The sequence below is a fragment of the Vigna radiata genome, chromosome 5, assembly GCF_000741045.1.
Source record: "Vigna radiata var. radiata cultivar VC1973A chromosome 5, Vradiata_ver6, whole genome shotgun sequence".
Lineage (NCBI taxonomy): Eukaryota > Viridiplantae > Streptophyta > Magnoliopsida > Fabales > Fabaceae > Vigna > Vigna radiata.
In genome coordinates, this window is record NC_028355.1 from 26,942,710 (window position 1) to 26,963,290 (window position 20,581).

The 20,581-nt window shown below is 33.4% G+C and overlaps 4 protein-coding genes across 4 annotated transcripts in view; 2 read left to right on the forward strand and 2 right to left on the reverse strand.

Annotated features, from left to right (window-relative positions):
* The first annotated feature begins 1,975 nt into the window (after window positions 1-1,975).
* LOC106759706 (glycosyltransferase-like KOBITO 1) lies at window positions 1,976-7,924 on the forward strand. The gene is made up of 11 exons (XM_014643018.2): window positions 1,976-2,489; window positions 3,290-3,439; window positions 3,573-3,625; window positions 3,947-4,055; window positions 4,173-4,307; window positions 4,435-4,479; window positions 5,140-5,327; window positions 5,410-5,551; window positions 6,322-6,368; window positions 6,477-6,564; window positions 7,229-7,924. Exons 1-11 carry the CDS (start codon window positions 2,121-2,123, stop codon window positions 7,508-7,510), a joined length of 1,608 nt encoding a protein of 535 aa, XP_014498504.1. The 5' UTR covers window positions 1,976-2,120; the 3' UTR covers window positions 7,511-7,924.
* A 632-nt stretch (window positions 7,925-8,556) lies between these two features.
* LOC106761296 lies at window positions 8,557-10,892 on the forward strand. The gene is made up of 2 exons (XM_014644832.2): window positions 8,557-8,938; window positions 10,409-10,892. The coding sequence occupies exons 1-2, from the start codon at window positions 8,675-8,677 to the stop codon at window positions 10,565-10,567; spliced, it is 423 nt and encodes a 140-aa protein (XP_014500318.1). The 5' UTR covers window positions 8,557-8,674; the 3' UTR covers window positions 10,568-10,892.
* A 1,121-nt stretch (window positions 10,893-12,013) lies between these two features.
* LOC106759870 (pentatricopeptide repeat-containing protein At4g20740) lies at window positions 12,014-15,369 on the reverse strand. Its single transcript, XM_014643236.2, has one exon. The coding sequence runs from the start codon at window positions 15,319-15,321 to the stop codon at window positions 13,045-13,047; it is 2,277 nt and encodes a 758-aa protein (XP_014498722.2). The 5' UTR covers window positions 15,322-15,369; the 3' UTR covers window positions 12,014-13,044.
* Window positions 15,370-18,373: 3,004 nt separating this feature from the next.
* Window positions 18,374-20,581, reverse strand: part of LOC106761253 — an 8,036-nt gene continuing 5,828 nt past the window's right edge. Inside the window, exon 3 of the mRNA XM_014644783.2 lies at window positions 18,374-19,517. Coding sequence (XP_014500269.1) covers window positions 18,610-19,517 — 908 coding nt within the window. The 3' untranslated portion in view covers window positions 18,374-18,609. The remainder of the gene's footprint in view (window positions 19,518-20,581) is intronic.

Sequence of the window (20,581 nt, forward strand, 5' to 3'; positions counted from 1 at the left end):
TAATAATCACTCGATCCAATACAATTGCTTCTCATAAAAAAATACAGTAATATGTAAAAAAAAAAGTTTGACTTTGCTTCAATTATTATTAGAGAAATAATAATAAAGTTCTTTTTAATGCTAATTAAACATTAACAAAGAATAAACTTGTAGCAAGACTTGAAAATATAATGTTTGACTTAATTGAACTTTTTGCATATTCTTTTTGGATTAAAACCTCAAATTCTCATTTGTTATGTAAAATTTTCGTAAACTGTTTTTCCTTAGCATTTACGAATTAATTTATATTTAAAAACATTATCTTTTCAAATTTGAATTTCAAATCATATATTTTTACACCTTTTCGAATATTTCAAGTATAAAGTCAACAAAAATAAGATATTTTAATTAAAAAATAATTAATTAACAAAAAAAAGTAACTTAATACTTTATGAAGCTCACCATTCATTATTAGATCATACTATAACTTTTGTAAGCAAAGGGTAAAGGTTTAATTATTAAAAGTCCCCAAAATCCCACACTTAACTTAAAAGGCACTAAGAAACAATTTACAACCTAATTACCCATAAAATGGGATAAACAAACTCATAATCAATATACAAATCTTGTGAATATGTTAGTTGATAAAGACATTATTGTATTTTTTAGTTTACTATATGTGTAAACATAATTAATTTTTTTTAATAGTAATTAATTGTAAATAAGTATTATTATATATAATTATCAGTATATACTTTTGACACTAATCGATAAATATGTCTTATAATTAATTTATAACATCTAATTTTATTAAAAAAATCTATGTCTTTAAAATATTAGTCACAAGAGTACATGCTAGTAGATTAGAATATGAATATAATTTCAATAAAATTAGTAATGTACAGTTTGAAAATAATGAAATTATTACTGTCTATAGTTTTGACTAATTTTTTTGAAAGGTCACTTTTCTTAACTTACTGTAGATACTTAACTAAATTTAATGTTGATATTAATTGGTATTTATGGTAGATATGAATTATATAATAATAACTTAAATAAGTTTTTAGTATGGTAAAATGAATGTTATGATTTCTTTGTAAAATAAAAAGTTTCCAATTTCTCTAAAATTACAAATTACCAATTTTATTCCTTAAAAAAAAAAACTACGAGTTTTGATTTTAATATCCGTAGAATTGTTTTCTTTATTTTTTATCTCGTCAAAATTTAAAATCTTTAAACACCATACCAACTCATATATATATATATATATATATATATATATATATATATATATATATATATATATATATATATTTATTTATTTACTTATTTTTCTTTTTATTACACGATTCTCTAAATTTGTAAGTAAACTTTAGGTCAAATTATAATTTTTTTCTTTATTTTATTTTGAAATTTTTATTCGTCTATTTCTTCCCCATAAATATGACGCCAATTTTAGACAATATATGTTATTTTTTCTTTGATCACTAAAACTGTGTATATTTATTTCTTTAGTTTTACACTTTAATTAATTATAATAATTAGCACCTTAAATGAGTAAATATGAATTTATCTAAAATAAACTAATACAATGGATATAAATTGATAGTTGAATTTATAAAATTAATTCGGTTTATAGATATAAACATATTTTTAATTTAAAATAATAAGTAAAAATTATATTTTTAATATAAAAAATTTAATTTAATTGTTACATGTTAACGTAACTTATAATGACTTAAACTATATTTAATCATTTTAATTATTAATAAAGTTAAATAAAATTAAAAATTTTATATTAAAATTACAAATTCTTTACTATACTAAAAGTAAAATATATTAATACTTATATTACTTATGCATTTTAATTTTAAAAAAATATAAAAATGAATATAAATATGTAAAACAAAAAGTAATATAAAATTAAGGAAAGAAAATTCCAATGCATTTTAATTGAAGTGATAGTGGAAGATGTTTTGACCCCACTTGTTCTTTTTTGATTTGTTTTTCATATTTTTAAAAGGAAAGCTGTACACACACTTCAGACAGTTGACACCTTCCTTACAGTTAATTCACGTTTGCTGCCTTGTGACCACCGTGTTGGGTGCGTGCCAACCACCGCATCCACCGTTACCACCACCATGCCCCTCCACAACAACCACCACCTCTACGCTTCTCTCCGTTCAACCCCTTCGTCTTCTTCTTCTTCTTCTTCCTCCTCTTCCCATTCTTTCATCTCCAAGATCCTCCTCCTCCTCACTCTCCTCCCTGTCTCCTTGGCAGCCATCGCGTTCATTCTCCAATGGCGCGGCGGCGTAACCGATCCGACCACCCTCTCCTCCCCCGGTGGGTCCCACCAATACTTCCCCGGCATGGAGCCCTCTGCCCTCTCTCATCTCTCTCACTCCCAATCCCACTCTGACTGTGTCAACCTTGGCCGCGTCAATTCCCCTTCCTTCCCTTACTACCACAACTGGAAGCTCGACTTTGGAGCCTCTCTCACTCCCAAGGTTCCTTCTTTGCTCCAGTCATTCACTTCCCCCTTCATTCGTTTTTCTAATTTCTTTAGAATTAGAGGGTGTTACTATTTTCTTAATTTTTTTTTGTTTATTGTGCCTGTAGTTTGAACTTAATAGTAGGGATTTCGATTTTGGCTTTCTTTATTGTTGCTGGAAATGTCTGTCGGGGTTGCCTTGTTTTGTCATTGCTCTTTACTATGGCAGCTATTTGAAGCAAAAGGGTTTGCTTCATGGTGGGGATTTTTGAATTTTGGGTTTGGTGAGTTAGATCCGGGTTGAGATGGATTTGTTTAGAGTAATTTGTGCTAGTTTTGGTGTGTGAGGTGAGGTGATCAGTGTGGGGGTTTATTTGGGAATTTATTGGTAATTGATTATGTGAAGGTTGATTCTGAGGATGTTTTTGTGTTAGTGCTCTTATTTTTAAGCGATTTATTGGTAGTAGTTGTTTATATCTTTACAGTGCTCGTTAGAATGATGTTGATTTGGGTTAATTCCGCTGATGGGTTTGATTGCATTTGAGTAAATGCTGCGAATGAGATCTGTGTTTTTTTTTTTGCTTTTATGTGATCTGTTGTGCTGGATGCGTTGTTTGTGAATTGAGAGATTAGTAGCAAATTTTTATGTGAAAATATGGTTGATAAAAAAGCGTTCTTATCCTTATTTTGTTGAAAGAATTTTTTTCTCATTGTTCATTTTTAGTATGAGAACTTGCTTTGCTTTATCTGTGCATATGTCTTGAGAAGTATCCGTGTTGCTATTGATTTGATCCACTTGTTCTTCTTGACGTGCAGATCTGTGTTACGACAAGTACATCTGCGGGGCTTGAGCAGATTCTACCATGGATGTTTTATCATAAAATCATTGGTGTGACAAATTTTTTCCTTTTCGTGGAGGGGAAGGCTGCTTCCCCTGAAGTATCAAATGTTCTTGAATCAATTCCTGTAAGTAAACAAACAGTATACTATCCATCTCAGGAGTCAGGATTTGATTGTTTTTTTTTTTTATATGTTTGGCCTTCCTCCTTTCTCTTACATAATAATACTATTCTAATTTCGTTTATGTTGTTTAAACCAGGGTGTAAAGGTTATATATAGAACAAAACAGCTGGAAGAGCAACAAGCTAAGAGGTAGATCAATTTTTATCATTTTCTTACAGACTCTTATGTGTTCAGTTGAGTTTTTCAATTTACGGTTGTAATAGAATAGTGTTCTTTGGAGTTTCTTGATTTGTAATAGCCTGTAATTAATCAAGTTTTCTTTTTTGAAATTATTTTTGGTCATGATCATTACTATAAAATTTTATTTCTTTTCCAAGCTCATTTTATACAGTTACTTTTGTTGTTGATATTTAATTTCTCTTTTGTCTTCAGGATACTTGTGAGTCTAAATTGTAATTTTTTAAGAGATGGTTTTGTTATGCTAATTATTTATTTTGTTGGTTGCATCAGCCGTATTTGGAATGAGACCTGGCTGGCAGGTTTCTTTTACAAACCATGCAATTATGAACTTTTTGTGAAGCAATCTCTCAACATGGAGATGGCTATTGTGATGGCAAGGGTAATGCAAATTGTTTTGTTGCACTAATCCTTACTTTTCTCTTTTATTTAAAAATTATGGTTTGGTTTGTAATTCAGTTCATCAACACTGTTCTGCTTGTTGAAATTGAAATATCAGGATTCTGGCATGGACTGGATTCTTCATCTTGATACAGATGAATTAATACACCCTGCCGGTGCTCGGGAATATTCTTTAAGGCAGTTGCTCCTTGATGTTCCAGCCCATGTTGACATGGTCATATTTCCTAACTATGTGAGTAGAATCTACAGATTCTTTTTAATTGCTTGGTATTGATGTATATTTCATTGTATTGGAAAAGATTTTGGCATATTGTTTGCTTCAAATTTGTAACTAGTGCTGCTGTGTTTATCCTTTTTAGGAGAGCAGTATTGAGCGAGATGATATCAAAGAACCTTTTAGTGAGGTAAGTTGTAAAAGCTGTACACAGTCATTCTGAAAAGTGTCTAACTTAATGCAGCGAATCTAAAATAAATATTATTCGATGGATACGATCGTATTAAGCTCATCAATAATATTTGTGTAAATCTGTTTGCAATGCTGTTTCTTTCTTCAATCGTATCGTACATTAAGAAAATTGAACACACTAGTTCATTAAGAAAAAGTAATGGAGTCTCTATATCTGTACATAGTTCACAATCATATCGTACTGACAAAGCTGGTTTTACTTGAATTCCTTTGAGTTCAAAGTTTGAGATTATTACTCAAACTGGTGCATTGGGTCACTGTACTTTAGAGGGGATTAAAATCCTTGAAGTTTGAGATATTGTGATGGCCAACATCTATTTATTGCTGGGCTGAGAATAATGTTGGACTTTTTTTTTTTCAACTCAACTCACATAGGTGGGTTGGATGTGGTTGTGAAAACTTCATAAGCTTATTAGTCAATGAAATTGTTAATAAAAATTGTTACCGGGCACCAAGTTCAAGACATATTAGACAAAAGTTAGCTAAATGAAAATTTCGAACCCAACTTTTAAGTAAATATTGGATAAGTGATCAGTACACTGCAAAAGTAAACCTAAATTATAAATTTGTAACCTCTTCTCCTGATCTGTCAAAGCAGGTATCGATGTTTAAGAAGAATTATGATCATCTTCCAAAGGATACATACTTTGGAATGTATAAAGATTCTGTACGTGGCAATCCAAACTACTTCCTGACTTATGGAAATGGAAAATCAGCTGCTCGGATACAAGATCATCTTCGGCCTAATGGTGCCCATAGATGGCATAATTATATGAAAACCCCAAAGTATGATCTTTTAATCACAAGATATGTGTGTATTCCTTGACATTTTTGTTATTTCCCTGATAGTTCTTCTCAATTATGCTAGTGAAATCAAATTGGAAGAAGCTGCTGTTTTACATTACACGTATGCTAAATTCTCAGACTTAACTTCTAGACGTGACCGCTGTGGTTGCAAACCTACAAAAGAAGATGTCAAAAGATGCTTCATGTTAGAGTTTGACAGATCTGTAAGTTTCCAGATTTTATTATTTGTTGTTATTCTTTCTCCTGTTTTGTTCAGGTTTCCATTTTGTCAGAAAACAGGATTTCTTATGCCAGTATGTAGAAGTTTGTGTCAAGCTAAAAAGATTATGACTTGATATTAGAAATGATTTTTTTATGATAGAAAAGGTAAATCTTTTGTTGGAAGTTTATGGTTGTGTATTTAAAATGTGAATCTTGATGATTAAAATAGATGGATGAGATTTGTAGGCTAATAAGAAATGAGATTATATTTTTGTAGTAAATTAATAAGCAAAAATTATAATCATCACCTAGGTATATGTATAAGCTATTTACTAGCTATTAATATCCATTCTATAGTGCTTGAGCTTGACTCATTTGAATAATTGAGCAGTTTGAACATTGTTAGTTTAGCTTATTAAACAAGACGATTGAGCACTTAACAAGCCGGAGTTCAATAATCCACAAATAGTTCAACTCATTTATACTCCTATTGGTATTTAGTAAAGTTTGGACTTAAGTTCTGTTATTAGTGAATTTTGGTAGAGTATCCGTTTTCTAGTGTGGAAGATGTGATACTTGTGTAATTGTAAGGTCGATACAGGTTAAAGTATCACAAATAGGCATTTGGGATAAGGCTTCCAAGGGCTGACCCTCATTAGATTCAACAACGTAGGAGCCTATTGCAATGAACTTCCCTTTTATACTTTCTGGTGTTGTAATGTTAACTTGTACGTGAACACTCATTCATCCTAATACACCTTATCAATTTCAGGCATTTATCATTGCTTCAACTGCAACTGAAGATGAAATGCAGAAGTGGTATGCTGGCTTCAGCTCTTCCTATTTTTATATGTGCTTATCTATCCCATGTTTTAACCACTGTTATTGATCTTCCAAAAACATTTGGGTCTTTGCTTGTTGATCCAGGTATAATGAGCATGTTGTGTGGGGTGATAAAGACCTAAAGCTAAGACTTTTGAGGAAGGGAGTATTGACTCGCATATATTCTCCCATGGTAAGTGATAAGCATTACGGATGTAGTGTTAGGGAAGATAAAGAAGGTTAATGGTAGTGAACATTAAATATTATTGCAATACCTTGACCCAAAAACCCTATCTTAAGGTTAACATACTACTGCCATTACTAAATCCAGGCCTGCTAATAATAAGACTAATAAGCTAATGGACCCTAATTCTTAACTACAAGCTTATTTCCTTCTTCATTGAATAAGTTAATCATAGATTTGGGAAGTGAAAAAAAGAAATGGAAGGGCCATAAAGAAGATAGTCACTGTATGAAGAGAAAGTTGGACAGTTTTCCTAGTTGGTCGTGGGAAAACATTTGGCTAGTTATTGTGTTTTTTTGCTACCTGGTCTTCCCCATTGCCAAAGACATTAAAATTTGTCACTTAGGATGGAGATATGACTCGGTAAGAGTTAATATCTAACGAGAACTTTTACTTGATAGTATGAATATTTGCTTTCATGATCCTTGTACCGATCAGAACTCTTAACAAAAATGTGATCACTAGATTAAAAACGATTTATAAATTGATGTACTTCTTACATATTTTAAAATATTGGAACCTATTTAAAATTTTTCAAACAGTTAAAGGACTTACAAAGTAATTCAACTTCTTTTTACGCTCCAAACTCATTTCCTTATGCACTGGTCTTCAGGTCATAATCCAAAGTTTAAGGGAATCTGGAGTCTTCAGTTCTGTCATAGCATCAGCTCCATCCCTTTCCAAAGAAAACTTTCTGCTGTCAATTGAGAGCAGTAATTCATCAAGAGCCGCTGGCTCTGTAACCCTCTCCTCTAGAAAGGCTGGAAGAAACAAAGAATCTCAAGCAGCTACAAGGAAAGTTTTGTCTATTAAATCTGCTGCATTTCACGAAGTGGCCGTGCCACCACTGTCTCCCCCTGGAGTAGATGACAATGATCTAATTTCACACAATTGATCTCTCTTTAAGCACCCTTCCATTCAAGTATCATTACTATCCTTCATTTCAACGCCATGCTGAAAGAATCTGCAGGGGAAGGAAGAACAACTTGGTTGGTTTTTCTGATTATCCGAGCTTTGAATATTTGTGGAGTTTGTTGCTGCTGTCCAAATGCCAATTGTTGAGTGTTGTCAGTGAAGTGGATGGCCCTTGCTGAAAACAGTTAGGTACCTTATTCAGTCAATTTTTTGTATAGAAACCTGAATGCCATTAATATGAATTGATTTTTTATGCCCTTTTTTTAAGTCCAGATGCTAAGATTGAGACTAGGATATTCGAATGGCATTTCACTTGTGTTAACTATTCTTTGTATTATACGTCTTTTATGCTACACAACCATTTCAAAAAGAATATCTTATTTCAGTTTGTTTATTTGCAACTATTTCATTTTGTCTAGTACGATTAATTAATTAAATCAAATCGATTTTGAAAAGAAATAAATTGAATTTATCAAATTAGTTCTCTATAAACAATATGGTGAACGAAACTAGTATCGTGTGTATATCTATATCTATATATATATATATATATATATATATATATATATATATATATATATATATATATATATATATATATAGAAAGAGAGAGAGAGAGAAATTTATTTTGGTGATCTCCTTATTTAAAATATTATGAATATTGATAAAGAATGAATATAAAAAATAGCAATTATGGTTTTCGTTGTTCCTTTTTGTTTAAATTTAATTCAGTCTTTTATTTTAAAGCATTATTAAATTAGTTATTTATGTTCTAAATTTAATTCACAGTCAATAGTTAAAACTTATGGACTCTATTTACATAAATAATCAGTGTTAGTAACACGTAAAAATTATAAAACTCTTTGTGAAGAAAATTAATATTTTAGTGTTAAAAAATATGAATTTATTTTGAATTGAGTTCTATTCCAATAAACCCAATGTTAGTATCGTAAATGCACGTTATCATTGTATAATAATAACTTCAAAAACTGAAACAATATTTGTAAAATTTAAAAGCTCAATTAACATTTTTCATATATAAAAGGTTTTTTTTTTTTTTTTTTTTCAATCAAGATAAAAGGAAGAAAAAGATGAACGTGAAGATAATATAATAGCGAAGAGGAACAGAAGCATCGTCATATCCATGGCGACTTTCTTCAGCGTCTGCAATCCAATCTCTCAACCCTCCTCATTCGCTTCTTTCAGTGCCGCGCCCTTCTTCAACTCTCCACCGCTTCGCATCCACGCCGGCACCCGGAAACGGAGAAGCACGGCGGTGGTCGCGCGTGCGGGCCCCAACACCAAGAGCATCCTCTTTGCAATCGCACTCCCTTCCTCTCTCCTCGCCGCCACCATTTTCTCCGCACTTAAAATGGGCGATAAGCTCGACCAAGACTGGCGCGAGGAGGTAACCTTTCTTAACTTGCATTTGGATAAGACTTCTAGAAAATATTAAAATCAAAATTTATAACACGTGTTAACATCTCTTATTCCAATTTTTTAATTTTTTATTAACAATTAATAATATGTTTTAATATTATTAATGGACTTGCTTAGTTTTGAAAAACTAAAGAGTTAAGTGTGAATTACATTTTTGTAATAAAAAATTGTAGAAGTATCGTTAATTTATGTTTAAATTTATTTATGGGTTGAAATGGAATAATCTTTGTGGAGAGTTTAAAACTTTCAATTACTTCTTTCTACACAAACGACTTTCGAAGTATGAATTGTGTAATTGTTGTAAGTGAATCATGAAGCTGGAATAAAGGGTTTCTTGGTAATGTGAGTTTTATGTGCTATTAGTAGAATGTTGTCCAACGTCGTCCACGTGTTTGACGAAATTCTCCGTCTTGGTTTTATGCAATTCTGGTCAGTTACTCACTTCGACAGTGTAGCATCTAGTTTAATGAGCATGGAGTTAGCAGTGCTGTTTCTTTTAGCAAGACGAAATTCCCCAAATTTTAAAAGCTTTACTGATATTATTGTAAAAGCAAAGAAATAATTCCAGGAAGGCAAAAGAAATCTTGCATTGCTTAGGAAGGTATAGCAGTTTATGAAATCTTTTCATTCTTCACCTGCAAAGATGACTATTTCTTAATTAAGGTAAATTTGTTTATAAACTCTTTCATTCTTTACCTACTAAGACGACTTTAACTGTGAGATTCGTGCGAGCCAAAAAAAAAAAAGACAGTAATGTTGTTTTTCTGTTCTTAGAGTGTGGTTATCTTGAGATGGAAAGAATGATATTCTTGGAAAGTTGAGTTGGTACTTCCAACTGGTCGCTGAGTTGTTGATGAAGATCGACGAGAGATTCACTTATGAAAGATTTTCCAATACTAAAGTTAGTGAGTTCAGAGAAATTATAAAATGTATGGGTATAGAAGTGAACAAGAGAATTAAGTGAATACTCTATGTATGGTTAATTTGTATTTATAGGTTTTGCGTCCTTGGATTGGTCCGAGTACTTGAAATTTCTTAGTGAGAGAATTTCTTAGTTAGACAGAGTCAAATGACAGTTGACAAGTGTAATTATGTATATGCATTCCTTGAACATCAGTTTGCTTGCTAGGATGACCTATGCAACCTTGCTCATCTCAACGTGATATGTTCTTAGTTTAGGATGAAGTCTTTGCTTGCACCTTTAAGGAAATTGATACGAGATTCTATTTGCCAATCCAATAAAGTATACAAAAACTGCTAGTTACTTTACTCACTAATTTAAGTTTCTAACCTATCTAGTGTGTGGAATTGAAGACCAATTTTTTAGTTTTCTGTCTTTTTGATAAATCGTATGCGGAACTAGAGATAGGAAATTGGTATTAGGGGTTAAAAAGGGTTATTATTACACTTGATTTGTTGACATCTTTCACAATATCAGATGGCAAAAATGGAAGCTGCAAAGGAACTTGATGAATATGACGACAGCGATGATGAAAGTGAAGATGACAGTACGGAAACTTCTGTGCAAGAAGAACCTGCCCTGCAAGAAGAACCTACCCTTCCACATACCCGCAACAGACCCAAAAGGGAAGCTTAATTTTCATTGTTTATAAATACATATTTTTATGTAGGATGATCTTGCTGCAGTAGATATATCAACAATCTTTCAAATGTAGAGGGAGAGGGGAGGTGCCTTTATTTTGAAAATAACAATAAAAAGGTATGGTAAAAACATTACGTTTCGTAGTTTTCACACTTGAAAACATGTAAGCGCAGAAAAATAGCTGTTTCATTCTTGATCTTAGCAAAGACCACGAGCAACCGGAAATACCTTTGTAGTTATTCCCCAAAAAATATATTATCTCACAATTTTCTTTTTCACGAACCTTAAGTCGTATTGAATTGTCAACTACATTGTGCCAGTTCTTGTTTGTTACAAGTGGATGACTACGAGTTTCTCATTGTCTTTATAGTCATCGTTTATTTAATTTAAATTTAATTACGACTTGAAATAAATGGATGAATTTGGTTAACCCTTTTTGTGTAATGCGATAAATAAATATATATGACTTATTTTGGTTTGTAAACTCTGTTTATCAGCTTAGGGCACCTTGACGTGAGTTTAGGTGTTTTTCTGCCTCAAAGATCATGCTATAATTCTACAAATTATGTTCGAAAGGTTTGTCTGGCATTCTGTTTTTTCTTTAAATCAAATGTTTATTTTCTTAACAAGATTTGTTATGTCTTAATTACCAAAGCATATTTGTCATTGAAATTTAACTATTTTACATGATATCATATTAACATTGTTAAATTAAATACAACTTTCAGTTGTTAAATGTTTTTTTTAAAGGTGTGAGCATGTGTTTTACCAGCGTGAAAAAAGCATGTCATACTAGATTTCTTATATAGATTTTAATAAATTAATGTTTGGTCTAAAAAATCCTTGTTAAATCCAACAATCATGTTTCCTAGGAATTATATTTTCTTAAAATGTCATAAATATGTCTGTCTACTGACTGACCTTTCCTCAATCTCAGTCAACTTTTTGGGTTCAAACAGAAGCGAGACTCAAATAATTTATTTCAATACCGTCAAAATTCCATTTGAAGGTACCAAAGTATAAATGATCACAAACCCTAACCTAGGAGATGGACAACCTAAAACCAAATTAAAATTCCTCATTGTAATCATAATGAGGGTATTTCCCAAAACTCATTCCTTTGGACTTAACTCATTGCTGTGTTAATCTTTTGGACACCAATGAGTTATGAGCGACTCGTGATTTTCCTTGCTTCTCAATGTAAATGTAAATGTGTCTTTATTACTCTATTGCTTGCAGTATTCACCTCAACCATGTCTTTATCCGAGTTATTTTGAAGCAGCTAAAGAAATGGTCAGTAGTTATTGCTCATCTATTCGTAAAATCCTATCCACCAGATGCTTTTGGAATAAGCTGCCAAATGGGTTAATACATAGTTCTACAGACTTAAACAAACATGCCATTTATTTGCATGAACTAAAAGATTAAACTCAATTAAGGTAAGAGAAAAATTATCAAGTTAAGATTTTTATAGTCAACAATTCAACCCAATAGTGAACAATACCTGTTCTACTTCTGCGGGAACTGATACAAAATTAGAGAAGGCTCTTTCCGAGTAGGAGTGACTCCAGAAATATAAGAGAAAGCAATGGGTTTTCTATTCCCTGTATATTCTGCATTCATCATATCTGTAATCATTACATTACTACATTTTTTGGATCATGAGCCATGTTAGCCTATATTCTAGCTATAGGCATAACAGATTCCTCTCAACAGAATTGGATAACAATAATACTAATACAGAAAGTCCAATGCTTTTACTTGGTGAATACATAAAAATAGGCTGCCCCAATTAATATTTCCTGTAATTCTTCCACAACATAGGCTGCTTCTTCACTCATTGCAGCCTTGCTAACTTGGGCACAAAAACAATTGAAGCCTATTCCTGTCCTTTCTCGGCCCATTCCTTCCAGACCTGGACCACTTCCTTTGATGCTGTCGTATCAAGAGTAAAAGGCTAATCCTCTAATCATCTCAGCACCTGAAAAATGGACTTGAATGGCAGCTAAAAGGCCTTTTATTCAATTTAAATGAGGGGCCTACGACCTGACGAAAGGATGGACAAAGGTATATCAAATTTGAGCATGCCAAAATTCTTTTATCATTAAATATCTATATTCCATTCTTCATTCCAAGATGGATTTATGGAAAGAACACAAACAATTGATATTAGGAATTCATGTAGCATGTAAGAGCTTAAGCTATGATTTGATGTCAGTTAAGCTTTCTGGAGCGACTTTGCTTTAAGGATGCCATCTTTGCAACCCGCAATTTATGATCTTTATAATACAACTGTCCAATGCTAAAAGATATGCAACAATCTCCGTCCAGTACTCTGTGTTTCCAGCCACAAAATTAACTATCAAAGCTAACCATATCCAGATAAAAACAACTGTCGGTCCTCCGAAATGCTTTTTCTGAATTCAACATGTTGAACAAAAATGAGAACAATCAGTTCCCACTACTATTTTTCAACCTGGCAACAGCTTACAGCCCTTTGCTTTCAATTTTGATTCGAGACCAAAAAACTTCAAGCTTGATAGTACTAAGTCTGCTGTCTTTCTCTTCATATGATCGATTAGTAATTCATCATACACAATTGTATCAGATTCTGTCAAGTAGTTGCGCTCCCTCAAGTTTGAGAAAACCTTCCTAGCCTCTTCAATCGTTCCATGCTTACACATGCCAGAGATGACTGCAGAATATATTACATTGTCTAAAGAGCAACCTTGTTCCATCATCTCATTTAGTACATCAATCACCTTCTCGGCATCATTTGATTTACATGCATGAATAACGGTAAGACTATACTTAAACTCCGTTGGTCCATCACTAACACAGCCTAAGCAATCACGAACAAGCATCATGGCTTCCTCGATCTCTCCAATTTTGCAAAGCCCTTTGGTAAGGCTCGTATAAGCTGCAACAGAAGGAATACAAGACATCTCAATGATCTTATTATGGCATACACATGCCTCTTGAATTTCACCAAGATCGACAAGGCATAGAATCACAATACTATATGTGATCGAGTCAGGTTCCATGCTCAAGCCTTTCATTTCATCAAATAGAGATAATGCTTTCTTCACCTCACCAGTCTTGTAAAGAGAATCCATAAGAATATTGTATATTTCAACACTCACATGACCTTTTTCTTTCAAGTGAGCAAATGCCTCTACAGCCATTATCGGCCCGTTCTTCTCCACCAAAAGGGAGAAGAATTTGGAGAGATCAGCAACAACCGGAAAACCCAATTTCTCCATCTGCTCAAGCAACTTGCAAAACTCTTCCATCCTATTTACTTCAGCATAAGCTACCAACAGCGGTTTCACAGTTAAGAAGTCTGGCTCAAGCCCCTCCCGAACAGTTACCTGGAAAAGCTTGTAAGCCTTCTGCAGCTTCTTCAAATTACACAAACCTTCAATAAGGCAATTATAAATCTCCAAATCAGCCGTATACCCTGAGCTCACCAAATCCTTCAACAGATCAAAAGCCAATCCAACCTTACCCACAGCTACAAAAGCCTCAACCAGCTTTCCATATATCACCCTATCCACCAAAATACCCTTACTCTTCATCTCCTTGAACAACTCATACCCCTCCTGAACCTTACCCCCTTTAGCCAGCCCCACAATCATTGTAGCATAAGCCTTGGGATCCACCACCACTCCATCCCTCTTCATCTCCTCCCAAACCCTCAAACAGGCGTCCAGATCCCCTGCCCGAACCAGAATCCGAACCAGCGCCGTGTACGCAAATACGTCGGGCTTACACAACCTCTCCCTCATTCTCCCCAGAACCTCCAACATCTCATCAATCCTCCCAGCCTGACACAGCCCCTTCACCAAAACCATGAAAGTCACACTCTCCTCAACCAACCCATCCTCCTTGAAATCATCATAAACCGACAAGCCCAGATCCAAATGGCCAGTCCTGAACAACGCATCCATGACCCTGTTGTACAAAAACACCCTTGGCTTCACCCGAAACTTGTTCCGCATTTTGTCATACACGTGGTAGACCCTAAGCCCTCGGTTGGCGTCAGAGTGCATCCTGATCAAAATCTCGAACTGCTTCTCGCTGGGGGGCCTCCCCTGCGAGTCCATCAGTTCGGGGAGGTGGTCGGCCGCGCGGAACTGGTGGCCGCGGTTCAAGCAGTAGGCGAGGGCATTGTAGGAGGCGAAATTGTGATGGTACCCTTTCTGGCTGTTCGCCCAGTGGAAGAACTTGGAGGCCAGAGCGTGGTTTGTTTGAACCTTTAGCACCTCCGCGACCAAGTTTGGGGGCACTCTGCGGAGCTTCTTAAGCTCTGCGACGACGTTGGGGCACCACTTGTTGTCGTTTTTGCGGAAGGCGTCGACGATGAAACGCGCGATCGGAGAGAGGCGGATGGTGGGGGAGGGCGAAGAGGAGGGAGGAGAAGGGTTGGAGAGGAAATGAGGGTCCCAGTCTTTGATATTGAAAGGTATAGGTTTGTGCTTGGGTGTGGAAGAGGGGTTTATGGTTTGACGGTTGGAGAAGAGGCCGCCGCGGACGGTGGGGCGATTCTGGGAGGGTTTCCGGTGGCCGTAGAAGAAGTAGAACTTGTTGGGTTTGTTCGGTTGAGGAACCTGTGGAGGCATTTTCAGAATTTCAAAATTCTTCTTCTTCTTCTTCTTCTTCTTCAACCACTTCAAGTTTCTGGTTACATGGTTCAGTCTAATGGATTCTTCTACGTTAGTTATGTTCCCTTCTATCCTAAAAACCATTTTCCTCTTTTTCTCTCCCCCTAATATAAACTTAGGTAAATTTCATTAATTCTCTTACTTATTTTAAAAATCAAAGGTTTTGGACTATTATTATTTTTATAAAGAATGTTAAATATTTTATAATAAAATATAGGTTTAAATAATCCGTGAATCATTTTATTTGTTTGAAAATCTTAATTTATTTTTTTAGATTTTAATTAGTCTAAATTAAATTATGTGTAATTTAGTCGTTCATTAGAAATTTGCTAACAATTTTAATTTATGTATGTGTCCCCTATCAAGTGATATGAGATTGGCATTCTCATGCATGTGAAAATTTTCAATTTTTATGAATTTTTTTATTTTGTCTCAGTTTTTTCTTTTTTTAAATAGAAATTATTGATATTTAAACAGTTGAAACAAAATTTTAAATGAAGTCAATGTAAAATATGTTTTAATAATAATAATAATAATAATATTATTATTATTATTATAATATTTATATATTAAAGTTAAATTTAGTCTTTGAAAAACAATGAAATTATTTTATTTTAAAAAAATTGAGACGGAATTAAAATAAAATAATAAATATTTCACGGTTAACCTCTCTTTTGCCAAGTGACAGTGTAAAGACCTAAGAATGAGTCAGCATAAAGAGGAGTGACAGGTGACAATCAAATAAGAGGTTGAACATCTTAAAATAAAAACAAAGATTTTGAAACACTGGTTGGATTTATTTCCTTTTGTCTGAGAAACCATTCCCTCTATTGCAAGCTCTTTTTTTTCTTCTCTACCCTCTTCCCATCTTAATCCAAAAATTGAACCATTAATTTGTTGATTAGAGGTTGCATAGGCGATTTCGGCATCGTGGGCTTCGAAATCAACCGATCAATTTGGGTGTTCTTCATCGGATAAGTTTTTCCCCAAATTCTTTCCGTGTCTTTCAAACCATGATCATGCATCAAATTCTGATTGCATGTAAAATGGTGCTTTTACATTTCTTTTCTAGTTTCAATTAAGTTCTAAAGCTTGTTCTACATCATCAAAATGGTAACCTCTAGGTGGATCTAGCATTCTTGAGTCACAAAAGAGTTATTGGGGTTTGATAGTTTCTGGGGTTCCGGATGTCCGTTTTGGACGTTCTTTAGGTCGTTCTGGGGGGTTTTTTGATCCTTCCGGAGTCATTGGTGAGGGTCTCCAAGCTGTTTGAATTACCTAAATATTGGTAATTAAATATTATAATGAAATTTGTGTTAATAAGTGATGTTTATGTGAGAACATGTAATGTCTAAGTATGTATGAGTTGTTTTTATAACATAACTAAAGGATGATTTTGCAACATGATTAAGATTATGATGTATTGCGTTGTGAATTATAGTTTGAGAGCATATATGTACAAAGTATGGTTTGATGGACGTAATTTCATGATCCTCAAGGGAGGTTACATGGTGGTGCCCTGTAGTTTGTTGTGATTGACCGTATGAATGGCCGGAGTTCAGGATAGGGTTTATCCTGACATTCTAATGACCATCCATGCTCAATTAGAGAGTGATGAGTCATGTGGTGGGAATAGTAAGAGGTCCTAGTCTTGGGTGTCTCCATTTATGGGCCAAGATGAGTTTGGTTGGATTTACACTTGTGTGTGGTAAGGGTGAAACCCGTTGGCAATAGTTTTGCAAAGCAGTAGAGGCCACCACAAGTGTACAAACCCTTGGAACTCGACATTTCATACTAGTCCGGATGGTCAAATCACATGGTCGGTCATTGGTAACAAAATAATGTATTCGGTCTCAGTCTATGTTGTATTATGGTCCTTTGCATGCTATGTGTGNTTGAANANGAGTCTAGTNAGTCATAACATGATNGGATAATTTNTTTAATNACTTGTATGCACATGCCTTTCTATTTTCAATTATTGTATGATGACTTACATGTTTTAAAAACCTAGCTTACCCTTGCACTTGCTTGTTTGTTGTATGTGTTTGTCTTCCCCCTTGCGATGATCATCTAATCCTTTGGATGTGAGCAGTAGCTGATGATGTGTCCTTGGAGCAAGCACTGGAGAATGAAGAAGGTGCAGCTGCCTAGTGCTTAGGATCATTCTTAGTTGACTTATCGATTTTTAAATATATCCTTTGTAAATAAAGCTTTAAATTTATGATCTATTTTGGATGACTGTAAAAAGCTTAACTTTAATTACATCCTTAAACTGTTTTATCATATTATAATGATAATCATCCTATATAATTTCCTTAAAATATTTGGGATGTTACAGACAGAATCGTATTTGACACCAAATTGTTTTAGTTTATTTTTAGAAATATTATTTTATTTGTACTTAAATTTATGATAAAAAATTATTTTCATTTTACTTTAACCACATTTAACTTTTAATACAAGAACATTTGGTTTAAATTATCAAATTATCATTTTCTTTTACCTAATTAAATTTGAAGTTTCTTGTAAATTTATGTATTTTTAATTAATTTTGTTATTAAATATTAAATTATTTTACATTTTTCAATTGAATTTATTTCACTCAATAACATAATTATCATTGGATAGTTTCACTCAATAACATAATTATTATTGGATAATGTAATTATTATTTTTCTTTATTATTGATTCCTTGTATTCATGTTTTAGAAAATGTAAAATTTTATGATTAATATAAAACTAATATTGTAATTAATGTAAAATTATGCAAGTTTTATAATTTAGAGTGAAATAACACTCATGTCACCTAATTATAAAAAAAAAATAAACAACAAAAACTTAATATATATATATATATATATATATATATATATATATGTATGTATATATATAAATCAATATAGATTCAATAAAACATACTTAAATTTATAAGAAATATAAAATTTAATTAAATCTATTTTTATTTTATTACAAATGAAATCACTCAAACTTATTTATTTCTTCTCATTTTTCATCTTTTCCTCAGTCTAAAGGATCTCAACTTTTCCTCTGTTTCACTCTTATTTCTTTTTTCATTCACTAATTTTCCACTTCCTAAGTCAAACAAAATATAAAAGAATGGCATCCAATCAAAATGTAAAAGAATAACAAAGGATGGTTGAAGCAGTAAAATAAGTAAAGTTTACACACGAAGGATTGAGAAATGAACGTATAGGACTATGAAGTATTGTAACATTTACTCTGACAACATACTGTTGAAAGCAAAACCCGCTCACCACCAAAATTCAGGCAAACAGTTCCACCATAACACCAGTATAAACAAAAGAAACTTGTTGCCCACAAAAAGAAAACAAAAAAGACTGAGTTACAATGTCAAGAGAAGAAATCCCTCTTTTTACTTTTCTCCTTGCCCAAGTAATGACCTGTTTGACGGCCATCTCTTTGTAATCGATGAGAGTTTTGCCTCCATTGGTTGCCCTGATTCTGAGCACTCCAACCTCCATAATTCCTTCTAAATTGCAAATCACTTGAAACATCACCATTGTCCTGTTGCCTCCATTTTGTCTTCATTGGAGTTACATTCTGTTGGCTAGATTTGTATTGCCAAGAAGATTTGCCAATGTTATTAGACAAATAAGTTGGCTGCTGCTGAATCCAAGGGCTGTCCCTAACTTTACCCCATCCTTTATCCACTAAGTTTCCAGAATCCCAATCCTTACATTGATTTTTATGTTCCTTTCCCTTATTCCAACCCCATGACACATGAAGACCACCTTCCAAAGCATTGCCAGTTAATCCACCATTTCCACCACCAACGTGGCGCTCCCATGGATTGTCAGTATTATCCACATTTCCAGAGTTTACCTCTTTCAATTCATACACTTTACCAGCAGGACACTCCCAAGGATTTTCACCACCAACTGAAGTTTTTGTTCTTTTGCATTTCATAGCTTCTATCTCTTCTTCCTCATCAACCACAGTAAACAATGCTCCATCTATTTCCTTAATGAGATCAGGATCAATAGAAGGGTTCCAATCTATTTGATCAGTATAAGTATCTGGATCAGGTAGAGAAATATCACAAGAAAGGCTGTTGATCTTTGCCCAGTAACGTTTTTTGGCATTCTTGAATGCTTCTTCGGCAGCTGAATCATTCCATTCAGACACATTGCTGTGGCAGCATATCAATGTCTTAGAATCAACGATTTTCTGCCACGGTACCAATCCAACTGTAGTGCAGTACTTCTTCTCCCATACAGGTATTCCGTCCTGCCAATACTCTTACAAGATTGGAAAACAAGAAATTCAGTATATTGACGTAAAAAAAGATGTAGTAGCAATGGTAACTCCCTACATCTGTATATGAAACAAGAGTGAAATGAAGCTACATAATTCCCTACATTTGTACATGAAACAAGAGTGAAATGGAGCTATATTCCTTACAAATGCTGGAAACGGAAGATGGTCGCAGAAAATAAAATATATGAACCCATATAGACCCTTTCTGAGGAAGAAGTTTCTTAGCAGCACACACTATTTCCTCAAAATTCCCTATATCCCATCTTCCACTATCCCCGCCTCTATTTACTAATTTCTTTCTGCTGCCACTGTATTCCCGCATCCCTCTTTCTTCTAGAGCCCTTTCTCCCATATACCTATTCAGTTATTTTTCTCACTCTCTCTCACTCTCTTCCTTCCCTACTTGCACCGAATTTGGATTCTTTGCCAGATTTTGTGTCGTCTCTGTATTGTGTCTTCAAAATATAATATATTAAAATATGTTAAAAAAAATTATAATATACCAACATCAGTGCATTTTCAACAGAGGACAACACAAAAAACCCAGTAGAGAATCTGAACTCTTCTAGCACCACTTGCCCCCGTTCCTCTCTTTCATTCTTATTTATAATTAGTTTCTTTCTCCTCTCATATACCTGTAAGCCCCATTCTCCTATTAACAATTCTTAATTGGAGAAACCACACTGAATAAAGATGGCTAAATGGCAAAAACATAAAACTACATTTGGATAAAGAATTTTGCTGGGGTTGATTCATTTACTGATATATCTTAAGTTTGAGCACAAAATTTCTAAATGTGAAGCAATTTTCTTAAATAACAAATTGTTGAAGAGTGTTGGTTTTAACGTATAAGAGGCAAAAGAATAAAAGGGAAACTGATATCTTTTATTGAGCATAAGCATAAATATTTATACTACATAATTTGTAACTGACTTTTAAAAAATATATGCTAAACTAATTAATTTAAATAATGCTTAAAATCCTCCTAAAAAATAGAATATGAATATATTTTTATTTAACAGTTTTGATTCTTTCAACCAAATGC